The sequence below is a fragment of the Phragmites australis genome, chromosome 21, assembly GCF_958298935.1.
Source record: "Phragmites australis chromosome 21, lpPhrAust1.1, whole genome shotgun sequence".
Taxonomy (NCBI): Eukaryota; Viridiplantae; Streptophyta; class Magnoliopsida; order Poales; family Poaceae; genus Phragmites; species Phragmites australis.
In genome coordinates, this window is record NC_084941.1 from 25,303,197 (window position 1) to 25,326,540 (window position 23,344).

General features: G+C 42.7%; 2 protein-coding genes across 2 annotated transcripts; one reads left to right on the top strand and one right to left on the bottom strand.

Annotated features, from left to right (window-relative positions):
• The first annotated feature begins 6,595 nt into the window (after positions 1-6,595).
• LOC133903608 (disease resistance protein RGA5-like) lies at positions 6,596-17,650 on the top strand. The gene is made up of 5 exons (XM_062345030.1): positions 6,596-6,787; positions 6,933-7,855; positions 8,877-10,875; positions 10,959-11,095; positions 17,505-17,650. Exons 2-4 carry the CDS (start codon positions 7,023-7,025, stop codon positions 11,085-11,087), a joined length of 2,961 nt encoding a protein of 986 aa, XP_062201014.1. The 5' UTR covers positions 6,596-6,787; positions 6,933-7,022; the 3' UTR covers positions 11,088-11,095; positions 17,505-17,650.
• A 741-nt stretch (positions 17,651-18,391) lies between these two features.
• On the bottom strand, positions 18,392-19,759 carry LOC133903274 (aspartic proteinase nepenthesin-1-like). The gene has a single exon (XM_062344579.1). It carries the CDS (start codon positions 19,757-19,759, stop codon positions 18,392-18,394), a length of 1,368 nt encoding a protein of 455 aa, XP_062200563.1.
• Positions 19,760-23,344: the final 3,585 nt, after the last annotated feature.

Below are 23,344 nucleotides of genomic sequence, written 5' to 3' on the forward strand. Positions count from 1 at the left end.
TCTAATCAGTACAGTAATAAACTGAGGGCTAATTATTATTTTAAAAGCAAAAGCTAAAAAACAAAAACTAATCTTATCTCGAATCTCGATTCATATGCAAGTGGCTAATTATTGCGGGTGCCAGGAATTAAGGTGACAACACAAGTGGACAACAACTCCGTCGTGCCCAGCCACCTGCAACGCGGCCGGCCCCCGTCTTCTTACGGAGGGGAATTTTTTTTAATAATACTTTCTCTGGTTGTATAGATGTTTTAGCATTCTCAATTATTTTTTAAATATAAATTATTCTTAAACTTCTATATATTTTTTTCTCTTTTATTTCTGTCTTACTCTTGTTTAATAAATACTATCACTCTCACAAATAAATAAGTTATTTTTTCTAATGCAGAATAAATAAAGAGCAACAAGGTCATTTGATCTACTTTCTTAATCCGTGTGTACAAATCTAAAATGATCTATATTTACGATCGAAGGGATTAGTATTTTATTGAAAAATTAAAAAATAATAAGTGATTTCTCAAAATTACAAGAATAACATATTGTCATGCCAGTTAACAACTAGAGACATATCGTCATACCATATGACGATAAGTACTAATCGTCAACTGGCTTGGTAACACGTTGATTCTATTGCCAGGCCTATGTGGCGAGAGGATTTGTCACCAACTCGTATGGCGACAGGACCCTAGCTTTTGGCGACAGAATTGCAGATTCCCGTCGCCATATGGATTGGCGATAAGTCATTTTCCATTTTAATTTTGTGTTTTTTTAAATAATATTATTTTATATAAAATTGTAAAAAATCAAATTTTTCGAACAATAATAACCCGGTACGGAGGTTACATACGCTGACAAACATTATATGGAATATGGGGTTTATCGTTATTGCGCGAATGGATCCTAACCATAAATAGATGACGACAACAAACGTTAGTATATACGGTATATCTAAAAACTAATCTAATAGCGTGTCACTGTTAATCCTAACATGCCTTAGGGAATGAAAATATACCGGTTATAGTACATGTTCTCTACTGAGTGCACCTAGTATATTTGCCCTTTTGGGCTTCGAGGCCCTCCGCCCTTAACGCGACGAGCCCTCATCCGCTTCATTTCCCTCTCTGCTTCGCATGCTTCAGCAGTAGTGCGCTCCTTTACGGCATTCCTGATGCGCTCCTCCTCTTGCCGCTTCATCCATAGTTCCTCCTGATGTTGCTCGTACTCGCAGCGTTCGTAAGCTTCCCTTCTTCACCGCATCTCCATATCAACCCACTGCTTTTGGTGCTTATTTTGTTCCATATCCAGCCATTCCATGACATCACAGATATGTGGAGGATATTGAACAATTGAAACAAGATGGGAGATTAGGAAAACAGTGCATGAAATCATATGAAAAATGACACATGAGTGATCTATGTCATTTTACTGGTGGATACTCGTACAGTCCATGTCAAGGCTTGTCGTATTGGTAGTTGGCACATATGAAGAAGCGCAAATCATAGGTGTAGAAGATATCTTGAGACTCACGAAGCCTACAAGGGTCACCATAAAAGCACGTCGGTGGTTCGACCCCTTAGGAGATGAAAATCCCTAATGTTTCTTAGGTGAGCTTGGTGGAGCTGAGGAAGATATTACAGTTGAGAGAGATGAGGAATGAGTGATCTATCCATTGATGATGGTAGAGTTATTTATAGTGGCTGGGGGCTAGTGCATGGACTGAGTACACAGGCTTGGCTGGGGGCTGGAGTATAGGATTCCCTGTGAAAGCTATAAAAGTTATGGCATTGATGCTTGGCAGAGATTCCCTGTGAAAGATGTTGTTTGGTGTGGTCATTTCATTCTGCAATAGTTCAGGAAGAAGTTATTATTGTCTCTGCATGTAAGGCAGGGAATCCTATGAAAGAATTGGACTTAGAAAAACATATTGGTAGTTGTAGTTGATGTAAGGTAGGGAATCATGTAGCCTCATCTTTGGCCGTTGAACATCCGTGCACCTCATTGCCTTAGCCTTATCGTAGCCGTAGTTGATGTTCGCGTAATCTTCTTCGTCCGCGTACCATTCGTACTTGCACTTAGGTTTGTCATATTGTTAGAGGAAAGTAGGTGAATTAGATGAAATTCGTAGCACGGTAGGATATCATGCACACTTACCCCACAACGGAACTAAGAAATTGTGGCAAGGAGAGACGGTTTCAGGCTTGCTATTATACCGCAGTCACATGGTGACCTAGTTAACTTATTATATTAAGTATACTAATAAGTTAACTTATTATATTAAGTATACTAAGATTAATCCTATAGCTTAAAGCATGAAATAACGATATACTTCTAAACATTTAATTTAAAGATTAATCCTTTTAGTTATTCTAATTCTAAACTATTCTTTAATAACAAAATGATTAAATCTACACTTATGCTAGATTAACAATGTGATTAAATCATGATTATAACCTAAACATAATTATCTAATTAACTAACGTCAACTTTATTTACTAAAGACAACATCTAATTCTAAGTTAAAGCCGCAATACAAAATAAATGCCAAATGAGTAAATTAAATGAACACAAAAAATTACAAGATTTGGCGGAGAGAAAGATTATGATTTTAGAGGAATATTGATGAAAGAATTGCCAAAATCGGAGTTGAAACAGAGGAGATATGGACGACGGAAGATTTATCGGAAATGGAAATCCTGAAATTGGAAGATGCTACTATTTGGCGGACTTGGTCTATGGGTTGTGAACCGGAAGGAAGCTCGTGAGTGCGGTGTATGGTGGACCGTATCTAGTGGACTTGGTCCATGCTTGTGGACCGTGGGGGAAGACTCGATGGTCGGTCTACTGTGGATCACGACCTGTGGTGCGGTGTGACGCGTGGCTGAGTTGGCTTCGTGCGCAAGGCCTTAAAAGCATCCTATCTCCATACCATATGGTGATAGGTCTGTTGCCATATGGTATAGTGACAAGGAACTTGTCGCAACTACCGCTGTATTTATTGTCGTAACCCACAACATGTCGCAACGTCAGTTGGCGACTATGTTATAGCAACATGTACTAATCGCCAACTGACGTGGCGCAATATGCTACTCTTGCAATTCTGCGAAATCGCCTATTATTTTTACAATTTTCCAATAAAATACTATTATTAAAAAATTATTAAAAAATTGAGAGAAGGGCTGGCCAGGGTATGTTTATTTGGGTTTCTGCTGGCTTCTACTTCTTAGAAATTAAAAGCTCAAATAATAGTCTGTTTTTTCTGATTTTTGGATGTTGTTTCTGAGAAGAAAAAACAGTTTTACTACTACAGAAATTAGAAGCAATCTTTTGCTAGCTTCTACCAACAGTAGGTTTCTGGAGAAGCAATAGCTTACAAAAGCCTAAATAAACAGGCCCTCAGTGCAAACAAGCCCTTAGTGCTGCTGCTTTGTATTCCTGGTGGGGAAAGTGGATACAGGGTGAGCCGGGAGTGCGATGGTACTGCTAATTTTTTTTTAAAAAAAACTACTTTTATAACTTTTAATAATTTGTAGGTCCTCAAATAATTTTTCAAAAATCTGGGAAATTTCACTAATATTCATCTTATATGATGAAATAATTTGCAAAAATTATTTCTAGCCCTAGGCTATATGGTGAAAAAGTGAGTTCTTTTGTAATTCTATTCACATGAAATGATAAAAATGCATATAAATAGAGCATTACAAAAGAACTCACTTTTTCATCATATATACTAGGGCTAGAAATAATTTTTGAAATTAGTTCATCACATAATATGAATATTAGTGAATTTTTCTAGATTTTTAGAAATTTATTTGAGGCCCTAACAATTGTTAAAAGTTATAAAAGTAGTCTTTTTTTCGGAGAATTTTAGTTTAAATTATACACATGATTTTTAGATGAGTCTACTTAAAATGGGTTGCACATGAATTATAAAACATGTACAAAAAATTTTAGGATTTTTTGAGCAACAGAAGACCATAGTTTTGTATAAAGAAAATAAAAAGGGAAAAATATTACTGTTAACAGTGATTTCTACAAAATACTGTTTGATCAAAGGGTTGTAAGCCCCTGCTCGACGCGTCAGACTGAGAGGGCAGTAAGGGACTAACCGTCCTCTGAGAGAGCGGTAGGTGTCTATTTCTATAATTCTTTCTATTAGAGATCTATTTATTTAAATATTAATATTAGAAAATATAAAATTAAAAAAATCGAAAAGAAAGAGAGGGGAGGGTGGGCCGGACTTAGAAGAAGGAAGAGATATATTGTTTTGGCAACACAATTTAGATTTGTTTAGGAAATTTTCTGAGATTAGAATATAATTTAAATGAAATTCAAATTGGCAAGGCAAACAAAACTCCCATGAATTTAGTAAATCCGGGTTAGAATAAAGAGTATGTCATGAAAAATCTATGCATGTTTTTAAATCCGATAGTCCACATTCGGAGCAAATTTTGGGACACTTATCACAATTTAGGTTACATTCGTCTTAGTTAGATGCAAAAAATTTAGTGATTTTTAATTGATACCCAAACTCAGGTGGAAAAGAAATAGAAATTGGTGCCCGGCAGACTAATCGCATTTATCACAAATAGGTCAACAAAAGTACCGTGTAGGATACGGAATCCTACACGTTCTAGAGTATTCCATAGGCTGCCATCCAGGCCCGTCTACAATATTTATTCTAATCGCTCCAGAATAGAATCGTGTGAGATAATCATTTATCTTAGACAGTTGCAGGCTGAAGCTGTCTGAGATAAGGATCCAGAATGAGATAAATTATCCCAAACAGCTTCTATCTCTAACCATGTGGGATAAATTATCTCACGCGGTCAGCGACAAGCCGTCCAATATGTCATTGTTTTTTAATAGTGATAGATGGTATCGTTCGCGGAATCTTCCTATGCAAGACTTAGTATTGTTTGTTTGGTAACTAAAATGATATTTATGGGTTAGTGATAAGTTAATTATTGTTGCATTCGTGGAGCGGCACACTCTGTTAGCCAGGTGCCTCACCCGCCATAGGCACACATTCTTTCCAAGTTTTTTTCACCCTTCTTGCTAATAACTTTTGTGGGAAAAAAATACAGTATACCACAGTTTGGAGAACTTTTTCTTGTCGAACTTTTTTCTTGCAACATAAAGTTTGGTATCTCCAATCTTGGTTCATATACACGAGTGTACGAGATAGTTACAGTGTGGCGTTTTGAAAGCACGAGGAGTATAAAATGTTATATCTCCAATCTCGATCCACATATGGATGCCAGAGACTACTCTAATCAGTAATATAATGTGGGCGGCAGTGTACTGTATTAAAAGCGAAAGCAGAAGCAGAAGAAGTTAGCATAAAGTAATTTTATGGGGAAAATGCAAACTCTTCAAAGTTAGTCTGATTTTAAGATTTCTCCAGAAATTATTTTTTTGCAAAACCCCCTCTAAAATTAGTTAGGTTTTGAGATTTTCCGCAGAAGTTATTTTGTTGTAAAAGAGCTACCTACAAATTCATGTACTGAACTGCACCCCTGCGTGCACATGTTTTATTTCTGTGACCCATTTTTACCGACGTGGACACGGGGCTCGCTATAGTAGCACAGTCGGGCTTGGTCCAACGTGGCCGATGTGGTTAAGTCGCATCATTAAGTCTACAAAACTCATCCTTTTTATTTGTGCCAGCTGGCCTTCTTTTGTTCTATATCCTGTAGTATATGCTTGCACCCAGATGGATATGTCTGTGTATGAATCTGTACTGAACATGCTTTTTTTTTTCATGTGACCATCACTTACAATTTTGTCACTAATGTATTCAACATATACTTAGAGCAAGGTAAATTATCATGTTCAATTAACCATATCCATACTTTTTTGGTTTATATGACCATCACTTGTAATTGTACAAGAACATATACTCAGAGGTAAGTCATCATATTCATTTAACCTTACCAGACTCAAGCAGCAAGAAACTGAGCACGAATGCTTACCTGGTTTGAGCCTTCAGGTACTTCTCACCGGGAACCTCCATTGGAGCCGACACCACTGATGACGTCCCTTCGCTTTCTCCTGTCGTTCGCCTCTCGCACTCGATGGATGGAGACGGGCTCGACGAACAGAGCAACCGAACGAGTCGAGCTCGAGTGGAGGTGCGACTTAACCAGCTCCACGTTGGACCGAGCTCAACTGGGCTACCATGACGAGCCTTGCTTCTACGTAGGCGGAAATAGGCCAGAGAAGCAAAATAGGTGCACGCAGGTGCAGTTCAGACCGAGCCGAATTTGTGAGTGGTGTGGGTGATCTTTTGTAACAAAACAACTTCAGTAAAAATCTTAAAACTAGACTAATTTTTAGGAAGGTTTTACAATAAAATATTTTTTTAGGGAATTTCAGAGGTTTTTATAACTTTTCCCTAATTTTATCTCGAATCTGGATTCAGAGTATGCGTCGGAGGATAGTCCAAAGTCTATTCATATGCAAGTGGCCACGTGTGCTGTCGCCTCACGCGGCCGGCCCTCACGGTCTCCAATCGATCCAGGCCGCTCAGGTACCCCGCAATAAAGTATTGATGGTAAAATTTCTTTTTTGTTCATTTCAAGTCAGGTACGTTCAGGTTTGTTTCGATTTTTGTTTTGATCGTTCCATTTCTCGATCAGGTACATGCATCTGACCGTTCCATTTCCCGATCGAACAAACTCTTGCACCTCAATCCCACCAAAACCCCGCCGCCGCCGGTGACTCCTGCCACGCGGATCTACTGTCGCCGCCTCCACCTCCCGCCGCCGCCGTCACGTGCCCGGGAGAGGTGACTTTAAGCATCGTGATTTGGAAAATGTTGTATTGAAACTTTTTAGTTGAAACAGGATAATTTGACTTGAAACGTTCTTTTTTGAAATTTTCAAGTTCGTTTGGATCTGAATTGGAACTCTTTTTTTTTTTTCCTGTTTCAGATTGGTTTGTTGGTGGATTGAAGAAGAAGCAAGAAGTGAGGGGGGAGGGAGCAACGGGAACAGGCTCCACCGCGACAGAATCAAGCGAGCATGGATCTCTCGACAGAGAAGATAAGCAGACTCATCACCAAGGTGGCCAGTCTCCAGGAGGACTACGTGCACAAGGATCTCTCAGCGGGCCTGGAGATGATGCGCGCCGCCCTCGAACCGATGGACCAGGTGCCCAGAGACCAGCTCACGGAACTGGGCAAGGTCATGGAGCATGTCCGGGAGCTGTCCTACGACATGGAGCATGTCATCGATACCATCCTATTGTGCGTGCAGGAGGGCCTTGAGCAGCACACTAACCCTGCCAGGTTCAGACGCCTCCTGGGGAAGATGGGCAGCTTCTTCAGCATGACCAAGGCCGAGAGGCTTCACCGCAAAAGAGTTGGCCGACACATCGAAGAGCTCTTGCAACGCGCAATGGTGATGCAACAACCGTGTGATCTTTACCGCGTGATTGATCTTAGTAGTATATTACGTAGGCATGCCGCAACAACAACAAGAGATGTGCTTATAGGCCTGCCGCATTATTGGAAAGTGCCAGAGCTGGTTGGCAGTAGCGAGCGAAGAGATGTGCTTATAGGGATGCTATCCGTAGGGGATGACGACCCGTCCAACAACAAGATAAAGGCACTCTCGGTTGTTGGACATGGAGGATTGGGCAAAACAGCTCTTGCCCTAACACTGTATCAGGAGCTTCGTCCACAATACGATTGTGCGGCTATTATTCATGTCGGCCAATATCCTGATTTGAAGAAAGTTTTGATCAATCTTCTCCTTTGTCTTGACACGCAAAGGAATAAAGATGATTTCAATTTGAGTGAATTGGATGAAGACCAGCTCATTGAGGAACTTCGAGAATTCCTCGCAAACAAGAGGTACACATCAGCTTTCCGTGATGAGTGTTTTTCTTAGTTGCTTCACAGTAAATTTCGTGATATTATACGCTATAATACCAAGATTTTCTTGTGAAAATTCCTTGTATGCTGTTCATATGATAGCTCATTCAATGAGCCACCACTGAAATAATGACGTCCCTCCATTTGGTGCCACATTATTCGAATGTTTACCCTTATTTGCCTCATTCGTTAGTATGGTAAGGGCAATCATATCAATCGCTGGCCTCCAACATCCAGCAGAGTTTTCGAGAAATGCCCATCTTTTTACAAAAATACAAAGGGGTAACAATGTCTATCTTTAAGTCACTTTTTTTATTACGACTACCTAGAGAAAAGGTTAGGTTATCCTTAGACATCTTATCACAAGGTTTCTGGTAAAAGCCGTCTATGATATGGTTTTTCAGACAAAACTGATTACAATATATATATTAGACAGTTTACAACAAAAATCTTATGTATCACAAATGGTTTTGGCACCATTGTAGTCTGTCTATGATAACTTCTTCTGTTGTAGTGGATGTTGGATCTAATCCAACAATCACTCTCCATCCAAGATTTTCTAACCTAGGAATAAATAAACATATTGATGAACCCTATAAAAAGAAACTAAATATTTCTAATCTAGAAAAAAATTAAATTAACATTGTAAGACCCTACACAAATAAAAACAGCTGCATGCACGACTTTAGCATAATAGGATTTAAGTCACCTTAAATTTGGAAAATCCGAAATGCTAAATGCCCATCTTGGCTCTGTCTTTTTTCCTTTCGTCTTCTCTCCTATGCTTTTCACGAAGATCGGACCCACATCTCTCATGTCAGGTTCAACGTGAGCTTGTTTTAGATAGTGGAAGAACAACTTCTGACCTCTGCATCACAACTAGTGAACTTTTGAGAGTTATCTTTTTGTCAGTTATTTCTTCATTCTTTTCATTTGCATTATTACTGTAACTAGATTGTTAAATGCAGTGTATAACTTTGCGAAAATATTACTTTGGCAGGTACTTTCTTGTATTTGACGATTTATGGGATTCAGAAATATGGAAAATTATAAATACTGTCTTGATCGAAAATAGCAACGGCAGTGCAGTTCTAACGACAAGTCGCACAGTTGATATTGCTGAAGACTTTGATTTTATTTACAGATTACAGCCTCTTTCAGATACTGACTCTAGGAAATTATTCTACAAAACATTATTTGGTTCTGAAGTCAAGTGTCCCTCTACACTGGCGGACATTTCTGAAAAGTTAATAGCAAAATGCGGTGGAATACCATTGGCCATCATTGCTCAAGCGAGGTTGCTGGCAAGTAAGCCATTGACAATGGAAGACTGGCATGCAGTGTATGACTCTTTTGGTTACGAATTTGAACAAGGTCCAGATAGTGTGAGAGGGATATTATCTTATTCTTATAATGATCTCCCTGCCCATTTAAGGTCCTGCCTTTTGTATTTAAGCATGTTTCAAAAGGGCTACGAGATCAGTGGAGAGCGCTTGGTATGTTGCTGGATAGCTGAAGATTTCATCCCCGAAACTGGAGGACAAAGTTTGCAGGAAGTAGGAGAGTGCTACCTCAATGAGCTCATAAACAGAAATCTGATTGAGCCAGTGGACGTTGGTGCTGGCGGTAAGATTCTGTCTTGCCGTGTGCACGACTTGGTGCATCAATTGATAATCTCACTCTCAACCGAAGATAATTTTGTTACCATTTTAGATGGTTGTCAAGGCATATCATTACCACATAGAGTTTGGCGGCTATCCATCCATGGAAATAGTATCCAGCACTCCTTGTCGCCAATGCGCTTGTCCCATGTGAGGTCACTTGTTGTTTCTGGTGATACAATGCCATCCCTATCAGATTTTCACGGTCTACGTGTTTTAGATTTAGGGGGGTGTGATTCTTTGCAGGATGATCATCTTAAGGGTATTGAGAAATCACTTCTTCTAAAATATCTTGCCATAGGAGGTAAACGTATCACTGGTATCCCGAAACAAATTGCCAGTCTGAAATTACTGCAGACACTAGATTTAAGGGCAAGTTGTCTGAAGGAATTGCCGGAAAGTGTTTTCCAGGTAAGACATTTGCAACGCCTATGGGTTAAAAGTGATATGAAGATACCAGTTGGGATTGCAAAAATGGAAGCTTTGCAAGAGCTAGGTGACATCAACATCAGTAAGCCAGAGTTACTGAAAGAGCTCCGCAATCTGACCAAGTTGAGGGTTCTTAGGATTGCCATATGGTCATGGAATGAGAGTTTGAAGAACAACGATGAGAGTTTGATGAGCTATGATGAACAACTCCTGGAGTACTTGCGTTCACTGGTGCAGAGCAGGCAAAGCATCCAAAGTCTCTTCATATCAACATGCTGCTCCCTGGATTTCCTGAACCAGTTGGGCGCCCAATGGTCCCCTCCAAGTCTCGAAAAGCTTGAGATACAGCACAGTATCTTCTACACATCGCCAGGATGGATGTGCTCACTTCAGAATCTTTCCTCATTATCAATTGAGATCGACAAGTTGTCACAGGAGATTGTTGATATTCTCGGGAAATTGCACAATCTTTGTTTCCTCTCCCTGACATCGAAATATGCCGCAGAAGGGAAGTTTGGAGTCTGCACTGATGGATTCCAAAAGCTAACTAGCTTTTATTTGGCTAGTAATGCTATGGGAAAGATATTTGCACCAGAATCTGCAGCCATGAAAATGCTGAAAAGGGTTAAGCTTTCATTCCAAGCTTCACGGACAAAAGATGTAAATCAAGGTTTCGATTTTGGGTTGGAGGACCTGTGTTCCCTAAAGCATGTGGATATTGAGATAATCTGTTTCAATGTCAGTCGCCGTGTGGTAGAAAATGCAGAGGCTGCCATTCGGGAAGCACTATCCAGGGGTTGTAGTCGTTACCCAAATCTGGAAATACGAAGAGTTCGAGAAGAAAGTATGATAGAGGATGTGAAAAAAAGAGCCGCAGAAGGAAATGAAGAAGTGGAAAAAAGAGACGAGGTACTAAGTTTCCACTCCTACAACTCTGTCACACAGATTTTCTCTTGCATTTCCTGATGAAAGTGCTATTTCTTTTTGCACAGTTCAAGCAAGAAGATCAGATTTACTGCGAAAATGCTCCGACAAAAAAGGAGAAAGGAATTGCTAGAAAAAAATCAGACCATTTCTCATTGACTCAAAAGCCACACTTTGACCCTTCACAGGGTCCTTAATACTTCAGGTACTTCATTTTGCTCCTCTGACATATTACATATTCATCTCGCTACATATTAGCATATACTGAAGTTTAAATTAATTTACTGCACAATCTGCTCCTCAAGTATTAACGCTTATAGATTAACTCAATCTAACCATTAATTTTAGGGTTAGTGAACTTTTAATCGAACTCTCTACAACACACATACACACACAAAAGCACGTGTGCACACTTTTTAAACTCTAAATAGTAGTATCCTTGTAACAGTAAACTTTAGGTCTGTCATCAAGCATCAGGATTGACAGGATCATTTTCACTTTTACGCGTGACCAAGCACCAGTTGAACAAAATCCGAAATTTGAAGATCACGTTGTATTCCGTGAACAGCTTAATATGTTGATTACAATTGACAAAGGAGTACCAATATGTCTAGGACAAGGGTCAGTTAGTGTGTTGAGCATTTAGGGAGCAAATGGCTTGCCAGTAACCATATGATTCTTGTTACTGTAGAATTAGTTGTTCGTACCAGTTTTCATGGTTCAACATGCTAACCTTCGGCCAGTGAGTACGAGAAATATCTATTCGTCCAGCGTAGGAGCTTCTAGTGAACTGCCTAATTCAGAAAATGGATACACTGAAGGCTTATCGCAGATCTAAAGGCCTGTGTTTCACACGTGGGGATAAATGGAGTAAATCCCACAAGTGTCCAGATCAAGTACCCCTGCATGTCCTTGAGGAAGTTCTGAAGGTTCTTCAGATTGCTGAGGAGCCACCAGATACAGTGAGTTCCGAGGAGGAAGAGCAATTCGAGCTGGTGTTAGCTGTTCAGGAGCAGGCTGAGCCGGTTAAGCGGCCGAGAAAAACAATGCGCTTTTAGGGTTTCATAGGCAAACAAGCAATTCTGGTTTTGGTGGATTCGGGAAGTGTTGGCACTTTTGTCAGCGGGAGCCTGGTGGATCAGCTTCTGCTTCGCTGTCTTTCCATTCCAACCGAGAAATTCTCAGCCGCTGATGGTGGGCTTATGTCTTGCTGCCAGGTTGTCCCTCAGTTGTAGTGGTTCATTCAGGGTCACCTTTTCTCACGACGTCAAGGTCCTCCGTCTTAAGCGCTTTGATCTGATCCTTGGGGCTGATTGGCTGGAAGATCATAGACCAATGTGGATCCATTTGTTGGATCCGGATCCTGTGAAAGGTGGGTTGATAAAACACACGCGCGAGTACACACTAGACACATGAATTTTTCTCGATGCCAACAACTTCTGATGTTTATTCAAATACTCAAAAGCCTATAACTGTTAACAACTTCTAAAAAATTACATCGAATGAAGCACATTCGGTGCTTCCATCCGACGAAGCACATTCGATGCTTTTCTTGCTGCCAGAAGCTCGTTCATGAGCTCTCACACTTCATACCTCGGGGGGGGGGGGGTTCACCCCATATTTATAGGCAGCAACTGGACTACCGTGGCTACAGTATGTCAGTTTGCAATAGTAACCGACGTACTGTTCGTGCTGTGACCGAGATACTTCTGCTACAGTAACCACTAATAGTAACACACAAGGATTATATTAACAATACTCCCTCCTAAGCCTTGTGTGTAGCTAACCGGCCGTTCCTCCTTTGCTAATACCGTGATGATTAGATCATCCACGTAGACTCCAAGGAGTAGCAGCGTGTTGCCATGGCCGCGCCGGTACGTCGCATGTTCGTGCGCACTCTGCTCGAAGCCGAGATCCCTCAAGGTGTTGTCGAGCTTCGCATTCCATGCGTGCAGTGCTTGTCATAGGCCGTAGAGCTTCTTCTGTAGACGTAGGACCTTGTGCTCTTCTGTGGCAACGACGAACCTTGGTGGCTGTGCAACATACATGTCTCCTCCAATTCGCCGTTTGAGAAATGCTGATTCCACATCCATGTGATGGACCGGCCATTCCTCTTGGGCAACTAGCGCCAATAGCAGGTGCATGGACTCCAGTATGGATTTCACATCCACGTGTGAATACCTCGTCGAAGTCCATGCTCGGTAGCTGCACATAACCCTTGGTGACGAGGCAGGCTTTGTGCATGATCACAACCCTGACTTCGTCTTTCTTGAGTTTGAACACCAATTTGAGCTCAATTGGGCGGTGTCCACGCGGAAGCTCCACCAGCGTCCATGTCTAGTTCTCCTCGACGGCGTTGACGGTGTGCTCGACTGCGTCCCACAGGCCTCGCGCCTGCAACATGACCGTCATGAGGGACCAGTCAGCATAATTGGTATTCGCTTGCCAATGACAACATTGATATTCTTAATCTGATTGTGGACATCTTCCCTGCTAAAATGCCTCGGAGGTAACACTTTCTCACTTGTGCCATCAAACTGCTTATCCATGTTTCGATACGGGTGTTTTCTGGGAGGAAATGTCGATGTCGCATGTATACTGTTTTCTTTTAGTTGTTTAACCTCAAACTGCATGTGTCATCTAAGCAATAGGGGTATGCTTCACCTTTTCTTTTACTCTGACCTGATAAGTTACGATGTGCTGGCAGATTATTGATGGTGACGAACAACATGACGTGCAAGGTAAAGTACTCTTGCTTGTACTAATCCCAAACCTCGACGCCTTCTGACTAGAGTTTCTTAAGATCATCGATAAAGGCCTGAGGTACACATCTATATCGTTGCCATGTTGTTTCGGTCCTGATATCAAGATCAACAACATAATGTATTTTCACTTGTTACAAAACTAGGGTGGAAGGTTGTAGATCAACAATACAACATACCACGTGCTATGTGAGGTACTCATGTTACCGAATGGATTCATGCAATCCGTGCTCATAGCAAACCTAATATTTCTCAATTCTTTGGCGAACCAACCAAATGTGGAATCAACGATTCGCTACTGAGCAGAATCTGCCAGGTGCCATATCATTGTGTCATTCTTACAACCCTCCTTATGCCAACGCACCAATTGAGTCTCCTTTCTGTTGGCAAACAGACGCTTCAGACAGGGAATTACAGGAAAATATCATACCACCTTTACTTTTCTTGCCTTCGTCCCTATCACCACCATTATTTCTAGGCTTATATCGATGGGTTCCACACATGGGGCATTGATCCAGCTTTGCATACTCTCCACGAAATAAGATACAATCCTGCTTACATGCATATATTTTTCTATTTTCAGTCCTAAAGGATAAATTATCTTCTTCGCGACGTAGACGCCCTCGGGCACCAAGTTCCCCTCTAGTAGCATGTCCCTTTGCAGATCCAGCAATACTTCGGAACTCTTATCAGTCCAACCATGGGTTGCCTTCAGCTGTAGAAGCTTTAGGTTCCGAAAGATCTGCATGTACTTCTCCTTACAGTTGGGATAAATGGACGTTTTGGAATCCCGCACAAATTCCTAAAATTTAGCAAACTCACCATTGTTATACTCGTCGTGTCGCTCAACATCCCGCAGCATCTGGTCCATATTCTCCACAAAATCCTCGAGATCATTATCATTTAAACCTAATATGTCCTCATCCCTGAGATCATGATTCATTTCATCGGGTGTAAGTCCTTGATCTACACTGTTGGCATGGAGGGCCTGATCCATCTCTCCCTCGTTAAGGCCTTCTTCGCCATGTTTGTTCCAATATGTATAATTCTCTTTAAATCCACGTATGACCAAGTGTGCATGGATATTGTCTGGTTTCGAAAACTTCTTTCCATTCTTGTAGTTGCGACATGGACAATACATTGCCGTTATACCATGATCTTTCATAACCGCCAAGGCAGCACTCATGAAATGCTTCACCCCGCTCAGGTACTCCGTACAAGTCCGGGTCTCGAGGCACATCCAACTTCTGTCTGTCATCTACAATTAATGTAAAAATATTCATTCTTCATTAATAATGACCTTAATTTCGTGGTTAAGCACGCGATTAAAAATTCCCAACAAATACACTAGATCTGTGTCATCTCGCGGTAGATCGGATAAACCTAGTACCAAATCTAACATAAATACAACTCACTTGTACTAAGATTTTGGATAAAGATGCAAAATGACCGATTACAACTCAAAGCACAATAAATCTACCAAATAGGGATTAGAGGAGAAGGAAAGGGAGAGATACAAACCTTCAAAGACCTAGCACCGATTCAAACTTTAAATTAACAAAATATTAGAGAGTTTCTAGTGGAACTGGAGAAAATTGCTAGAACTAAGCGCGCGGTACTGTAGACCACTGTTTAGCCCGCACAGTGGTTGGCCAGCTTTATAACAGATCTAAGTAATAAGTGACGGGTGATAATATTACCTGTCACTTATTACTTCTCATAAGTGACGGATCATACACTTATTACTGGCCCAGAGAGACCTGTCATCTATGCCAAGTCATAAGTGACGGGTCGTACCATGACCCATCACTTATGACTGGTGTGGGGAGACCCGTCATTTATGACCAGGTTATAGGTGACGGTTTTATTCATTACCCGTCACCTATTACATGTTATAAGTGATGGGTATATATCCGGTCCCGACCTGAGGCGACATAAGTAACGGTTAGGGTAATGACCGTTACTAAATTGTGTCTCATTTGTCCGTTTTTCACGTAGTGTAAGTTATTTACTCTATACAAGACTTGACTAGTCACTTGCTATCACGGTGGCAAGCAGCACGGTGATGCATCGCAAGGCAGTGAAGCAGATTCTTTGGTATTTGAAGGATACTGTTCATTATGGGCTTATGTATACAAGAGGAGGAAGAGAAGAAGGAATCACCGGATATACTGATAGTGCTTTGGCTGGTGACATGGATAATAGGAAGAGTACCAGATGTATGATTTTCTATATCAATGATAGTTTTGTGTCATGAAACTCGCAGAAGCAGAAAACAATGGCTCTGTCTTCGTGCATTCATGGTGGCAATAGTAGCGGCATCTCAAGCTTTGTGGCTTAGAAGTCTGTTGGGGGAGCTAATAAGAGAAGAGTCCAAAGTAGTCAAACTCTTTGCTGATAATAAATTGGCAATTGCTTTGATGAAGAATCTAGTGTTTCACGGCTGTAGCAAATACATTGAAACCAAATTTCATTTCATCCGTGAGTGCTTTGAAGGAGGCCAGATTGAGGGTGAATTCATCTACATGGAGGAACAGTGAGCATAAACTCTGACGAAGGCATTGCCGGCGGTGGAGTTGATAGTCATGCAACATCTATTGGGAGCTTGTGATCTCGGTCCACGTCAGGATTACGGAGGAGTATATTGGACTTAATCCTGGCATGGGTCTCGGGGACTCGATTCAAGTCTGGAGTCCCGGTCGTAACTCGGAAGGTCCGGTCGTAGGTGTGCAGAACTCAACGGAGGAGTCGTTCGGTTTGTACTCGGTTTGATTAGTTCGAGTCGGATTTGGAGCCTAGAATTCAAGATCGTGGGATGATACGATTTGTATTAGAATTTGGAGTTAGTAAGTGCTATAAATATAGAGTTATAATCTTTAGTTTATATGAGTTAATAGAGTTAGAAATTTCATAAAAACTTGCGATCTGCTCCTTCGTTGTTTTCGTCGAGTACCCGGTACTCGGCATCTTTGTTTTCTTGCCGTATAGGTTGGGTGATCAAGCACTTCTGGTCGATATCGTGGTTGAGCATGAGCACATACTGGTCGATCGTATGGTCGAGCACAAACTCATTCGTGTGGTCGAGGAGCGTGAGCTGGTCGCGCGCGTGATTGGGTGTCGGAATTCAACAGTTTCTGCATACTGCGCCAGTTCAGACTCAACGCATCGTCCCAAATTCTGAGCTTTGTTTGCGGACTGGTGGCTGCGTGCGCGCAAAGCCATAGCTAAGGCACTCCGTCTTCCTGACCGTCTGGCGAATCTTGAACGAGAGAAACGCGAGTCTTCCGTGCACAGACACTGCATGCTGCCGCACGATTTGGTGTTGCTTATCCAAGATGAGGCAGTGCAATGGAGACGCGCCGGTCTACTCCGGAATGGTGGTCATTAGGACACAACTGGTGCTATGTAATAGGAACCTAGCCTCAGTTCGTGCGGTTGGCTTCGTCGTCTCCTCTCTGGTGGCCTCCCCATTGCTTCTGTTACGATTTTCTGTGTTTTTTTTCTTGCTGCGTCCTCCCCTGTTACACTTTTCCTCTTCCTCGTAATGAAAAACGTGCATGTCACGTTCTCGAAAAAAGAAGAAGCTTATACAGTGAATGGTCAGATGTTAATTGTAGCTGTATTAGTACATAGGCTGTTTACAGTGAATGGTCAGATGTTAATTGTAGCTGTATTAGTACATAGGCTGTTTATTTTGATGCCACCTCATATTTGTTTAATTGTTTTTAGGATTTATATGTTTACTTACGAATAGTAATAATCTCATGCATGCTGCAGTATACGAATTGATTCTCCATTTTCCAAGTCATTGATGGCCTCATGTGCTATATACTTACATTCTGGAATCTGCAGGTTTGCAAGATTAGGTGTGATTTCCTGCGCTTGATGGGCTAATAAGGTAATGACGTATTTAGGGTGTGTTTAGTTGTCCGTATGAGTTTTTTAATCTATAGTGTATATCCTGAATAAGTATAAGCAGACTGAGTGGATACAGTGACTCTAAAAAAAAAGAGTGTTTGGTTATCTATACGAGCGAATCCAATAATGTTGCATCATATTTTGTAATTTTTAACTATTATTTTAATAAAAAATAGTAATCAAAATTGCATAAAGGAAAAGATAAGTCCAACCTGTGTTACCACGCGATAGATGGACACATGGTGACCACCCCACCCCTACCAAGAAGGGTCAGGGGCAGAGGACTTTAGGTTCCAAGGAGGGAGGCAAACCCGACGATGAGTGATGATGGTTGGGTGGAGTGGTGAGTGTTGCTGGCTTTGTTGGTCGCCACAGGTGGTGGGTAGGGTCGAGGCAGGAGCCTTGCAGCAGTGGTTAGGGGAGAGCAGCTGGGTCAAGGCGGTGGTGGTGGGAGTGGGGCGATGCGGCAAGGCGACGCGACGCGAACACCGTCAGCAGGGGTTGATGGAGGAGGTGGTAGGGGAAGCAAAAGAGGGATCACGCATTATGCACCCCGCGCGACTGGTCGTGCTTTAGCACTGTCTAAAAGAAAGCCCTACCAATGTCATAGAGAAGTATATATCTAGACTGCTTGTCTGGTTATATTTACGAACTAGTAGTATTAAATCTCAATGCCGACGTGAAAATCTGATTGCTTCTTATAATTAAGGGAATTTGCAGGCAAGATTTATTATTGTTTCATAGGTATAAACGAACCAGTTCCCAGGAATAGTTACTCTGGTTTAATTTCAAGAGTATTATGAGCAGCATGGGCGAATCATTTAAACGACTTCGGCTTCGATGGTGTCCCGGCTGCACGACTCCGATGCGAAGGAAAGCTTGGAGTTCTTAAGGTCGTAGACGAACCGCGTATCCACCTGCTGCAATGCGCCGATGACGGTTCGGCGTCCCGGCATCATGGCGAGGCAGGCGATCTGCCCCTGTTTGTCATTCATCATCAAGAACAGTTGCTCCGGCGAGAATACCAGCACCGCATTCTCCTCGGGGAAGTGAAGCGACAACGACTGGAGACGCCCCTTTATCGCCTTGGTCGCTCGGACGCAGAGGCCGTAGCCCGGCCGCTTCACTCGCTCCGCTCGCTGACGCTGAAGGTCCGACCACACGGCCTCCTCGACGACGCGGTACGCCTCCTGGACCATCACTGTGAGCGGCGTGCCGAGGTCGATCACGCACCCGCCTTGGCCGTCCTTGCGGCGGGCGAACGTCTCCGGGCGAATCCTGTCGAGTCTGCGCGAGCCCAGGCTGATGCCGACGAGGCTAACGTAGTACATGGACTCGTGGGCGTCGAGCGCCGGCAGGATCCTGGTGGTCCTATAGCGCGGATTGCGCGGGACGTCGGTGCCAAAACGGAGGAAGCCCTGGCGCTTCGTTTTGCTGCTGCCCCCGAAGAGGCAGTACGAGAACTGCGTCAGCCCGCGAGCCGCGGCCTGCATTGCGAGCGATGTCGGCGTCCTGCCGACGGAAGCGACGCCAGCATAGACGCCCTCGCTCTGGAAATGCTCGGTCGAGTGGGAGCAGCCGAAGAGGAAGTCTCGATGTACCTCTTGCCCCTTGGTGAACTGATCGTTGGAGAGGTAGCCCCTGACCGACATGCCTCTCGGGCCGGTGAGGTGGAAAGAGCACAGAGTCCCAGAAAGCACGGGCTGGTAAGGCGGTTGGCAGATCTGGCTCGTGCCAGCGACGTGGTGGAAGGTCGGCGAGGCAGCTGGGTCGAAAATAGGGTTATGCTGCGGGGCATGTGGCTCGCACGGCTTGCACTGCAGCCATGTCAGGCTGCTCGAGGCGTCGACCCTGAGGATGTACTCGTGTCGCCTGTTGCCAGTGCCGACATCAACGACCACGGCGTGTGGCAGTACCGTGGTGTAAATCTCTGGGCGTAGGGTGGTGACGTTCGCCACCGATGGTGGGTGTGGCGGCAGGTCGGCGCGGAGGCTGTGCTGCAAATGCAGGAAGCCGTCACCGCCGCGACGGATACTACTGTGGTTGGCGACCAGCCGGAAGCTAAAACCGGCCGAGCTAGCGTTGGGCAGTACTGTTGTGTGGTCGGCAATGGCGGCGACCGTGAGCGAGAGGTGATGCACGAGTAGTGCGGTGATGATAGCAAGACTGGTCGTGAGCTTCATCTCCATAGTTAGAGAGAGAGAGAGAGGTTGGGAGGTTGGAGTTCTATCTTGGAGATATGGTTCGGATGCCTGCACCATGCAAAGCTGCAGTCAGGACGAATGGAGAGTTCTATCTTGGAGATAGCATCTTAAAGATTTTTGTTGGGTACAAATGGGCGGCAGGAGCTTTAGAGTAGCATCTTAAAGACTTGTGTTGGGTACAAATGGGTGGCAGGAGCTTTAGAGCGACGGCAAACCTTTACTTTCCTTGTCACAGACATTATTCCTGATATACTCGATTACAAATCGAAATAAAATTCTAATATATACCTCACGGTACAGAACATGAAATAAATAGTCTAGATAGATACAAATCAAATTCCACACGTTATAGAACAAGAAATCAACAGTATATACACGAAATATTCTCAGCTAGCACTGTTCAATCAATACATTGTCAGAACTCAGAAAGATGGTACATTTAATTTGTGACTTTGCATTGTTTTAGTAAATTGAACTACAGACATCTCCGGTTACTAATCAGAATTGAAATATAAAGATGGTAAAATGAAATACAAAGATGGGGGTAATTAGTTAGTTAATATGCCTGTGATGGGGGGGGGGGGGCGCTAAACGTTAAAAGGGTTAGGTCCCCGGTCACTCTAGCGCCATATTAAGAAGGTAATCACTAACTAATCACGTCATTAATCCTCAGTTAATACTACCTCAACAGAACATCTCCCCAAACCAATTGAGAGGCGCTTTGGTGAGTTGAAGGCCGATCCACGCCGCCGGGGATCTCCCTTGAGCCTGGACCGTCAGCAAGCCATCTTCATCGACTACACGGGGTGACTTCGTCAAAACAGGTTCTTAACCTCTAATTTCCGCATTAGTTAATAACAGTGTTCATGTGATTAGTGAATTTCCTGAAAGTTAGAATTATTTAAGTTCTAACATTTGGTATCAAGAGGCTGGTTGCATCGATCTAATCTCATGAACCTATCACGAATTAGCCTGGTTTTCCCCCCTAAAATTGCCTTTCGGTTGAAGAACCCTAGGTCTGTTGCACTAATTTTTGACCGGCTTTTACTGCATCCTATGTCAATTCTATCAATTTGCTACTAGTTTGACATTACTCGGTGTAGCACTGCATAGAAATCCATAAGAAAAGGAACCAAACTATACTGATCTTTGAAATCGAAGGGATTAGCACCTTTTTGGCCGAGATGAGTTCTTGCCTCCCTCCATTCTGGCGTCGGCCTCCCTCAGCTCGTGCTTGGCGGCCACCGTCGCCGCTGACGCAAGTTGCCCGCTCCTCCTCGCCGCGCGTGCTTTCGCTGCCACGAACGCGTGTCTCCGGCCGCACGTGCGTCCACGCATTAAGTTTCTCGGCCTGCTTCGGCGATGGCATTAGTTGGCCCTAATTCGCGGTGCTCACAGCAGGCAATTTGAACAAGGGCCGCCATTAGTTGTGCGGGCTGGATTGCCTCGAAGGGATGTTTTATGTTTTCATTCCATTATGCTTTTAATTTCTTTTCTGTTATTTAATTCTGCATTTATTTTTAGTTTGTTAATTATGATTAGATGATGTTTTTATTTTATAATGATCATTACCCTAAGTTAATGTGCTGAGTCGCTTTTAATTACAATAATGATAGTAATTAATGATCATGCTTCCCCACTTAAGTACTTATTGTTTAGTGATTATGATCATGTAATAATTATGCTTGTCTCTAATCAAAATGAAACCAACGGAAAGTTTTGGTTAGAGATTTAAGATTATTTTGGTGCTTATGTGATTAATTTTATGGCTCATGGTTATATTATGACCAAAGTTGCTTATGATCATGTGTCAGTTAATTAATTTTCAAATCAATTAAGGTTTTCAGCCATAATTTTCCTTTGTTAAAATGGAACCAACGAGAAATTTAATTTTGGGACTAGAGCTAATTTATGGGAATTCATGTAATTAATTTTTTGAGTAGTTCATGGTTGTATTCCGACCAAAGTTGTTTATGACCATGAACTGTAAATACAAATTCCCAGCTACTGAATAACTTGTTCCTTTTTCGTTTCTGCCCGATGGCTATGCGAATTAGGATTGCTAAGTCTTTCCTTAAGTTATAAATAAATATTTATCCCCTTGTTCGTTTCTGTCCAACGGTGATGCGGATTAGGACTATTAATCTTTTAATTATGTCATTAGCATGTTGTTAATCAGACCAACGTAGAGTTAATAGCATGTTAAACTATTATTCAAAGTTTGTAGGCATTGACTTAATGATCAATTTTCTATCCCTATTGTTTAATGTTCAATCTTGTTTGTCTTGGACACCTTAATGAAATAGAGCAATTTTATTAGTGAGTAGTATTTTCCTGCTTGGAAGCGCAGTTTATCCTTGTTCTTGAGGTCAATGATTTTAATTGCGCTAGAATATAAGCTCTCATTGAAGAAGACTTCTAATAATTAGAACCTAACTTAATTAGAAATCAATTGTCAATTTGGTTGCTAATGAAAAGTGGGAGTGAGCAATTGCGTGTCCTTTACGATCATGAAAAGCACAAGTGTCAGTTAATTTTGGGGGAGCAATCCCCGAGTTACATTGTGCTAAGACATTTCTGGCATTAGTAGAGGAGCAGTTTAGAGCTTCTCAAGTCTAAGCCAGTAAACCAATTATGGGCTTACCACTAAGTATGACAGTGTAAGTGGCATTAGACATGGTCGCAAAATTAAAGGGTATGGACATGATTATGGAGCCTTCTGATTTACATCATTATGTCTTTTGTTCCTGCGAAGTATGGTCCTCCTTAGGATTAATAATGATACACAGCAGTAGATGTGGACCATGTGACTGTGCTCATAGCTGTGTGCATCAAGGGAAAAGAAGTACTTGGACGAAGTCTTGGAGTTACAGTTGGACATGAGGTTAGAATAGAAGCAGGTAAAGACTTTTTATTAATGCTAAAGCGTAGCTTCACCCTCCAGACAAGCTGGCGGCCGGGGACAACCAGAGGACAAGCTGGCGGCCGGGGATGATCAGCACAGCGGCACGAAGGCCGAGCTCAGACAGAGAGCACAATAGAGAGAGAGAGAGAGAGAGAGAGAGAGAGAGTCGGTGGCCGCAAATCGCTTTAGGCTGTTGCCCCCGATTTGACATACTCTTAGCAGTCAGTGATTGGGTCCGAGCTGGCGGCGACGCACGCACCATAACACCACGACATGATGGCCGACCTCAACTCAAGGAGGTTATCACAGCTGGGACTCACCGCGAATGGCAACAATGTCGACGAAGCTAGTGTTCATGGTAACGATGGCTTGTTGGCCAGCGGCAAAGATCCCAACGTTGCAGTGGGCAGAGGCTTTGGTGGTGCGAGCGATGGATGGATGTGTAGCAGAGCTTCCGCACAAGAGCAAAAAAAAGTCAATCCTCCTCGGGCACCCCCTCCCTCCTCCTTATATAGGTGCGGCCCAGGGTTCCCTCATAGGAGATAAACTCGAAGCCATTAGGATTTGGGGGAGTCCCAATTGGATTCAGGTGGGGATAGTGCCGAATCTAGTTGGGGAGAGACTAGACTTGATACGAGGATGGGAGAGAGAGGGCTGGTGGCCCC

Bases quoted from the DNA above. Each gene is read 5' to 3' on its own strand.
- LOC133903608 (XM_062345030.1), top strand. From the start codon at position 7,023: ATGGATCTCTCGACAGAGAAGATAAGCAGACTCATCACCAAGGTGGCC. The intron at 7,856-8,876 runs GTACACATCAGC...TTACTTTGGCAG, and splicing joins GAATTCCTCGCAAACAAGAG to GTACTTTCTTGTATTTGACG. The intron at 10,876-10,958 runs GTACTAAGTTTC...CTTTTTGCACAG, and splicing joins AAGTGGAAAAAAGAGACGAG to TTCAAGCAAGAAGATCAGAT.
- LOC133903274 (XM_062344579.1), bottom strand. From the start codon at position 19,759: ATGGAGATGAAGCTCACGACCAGTCTTGCTATCATCACCGCACTACTC.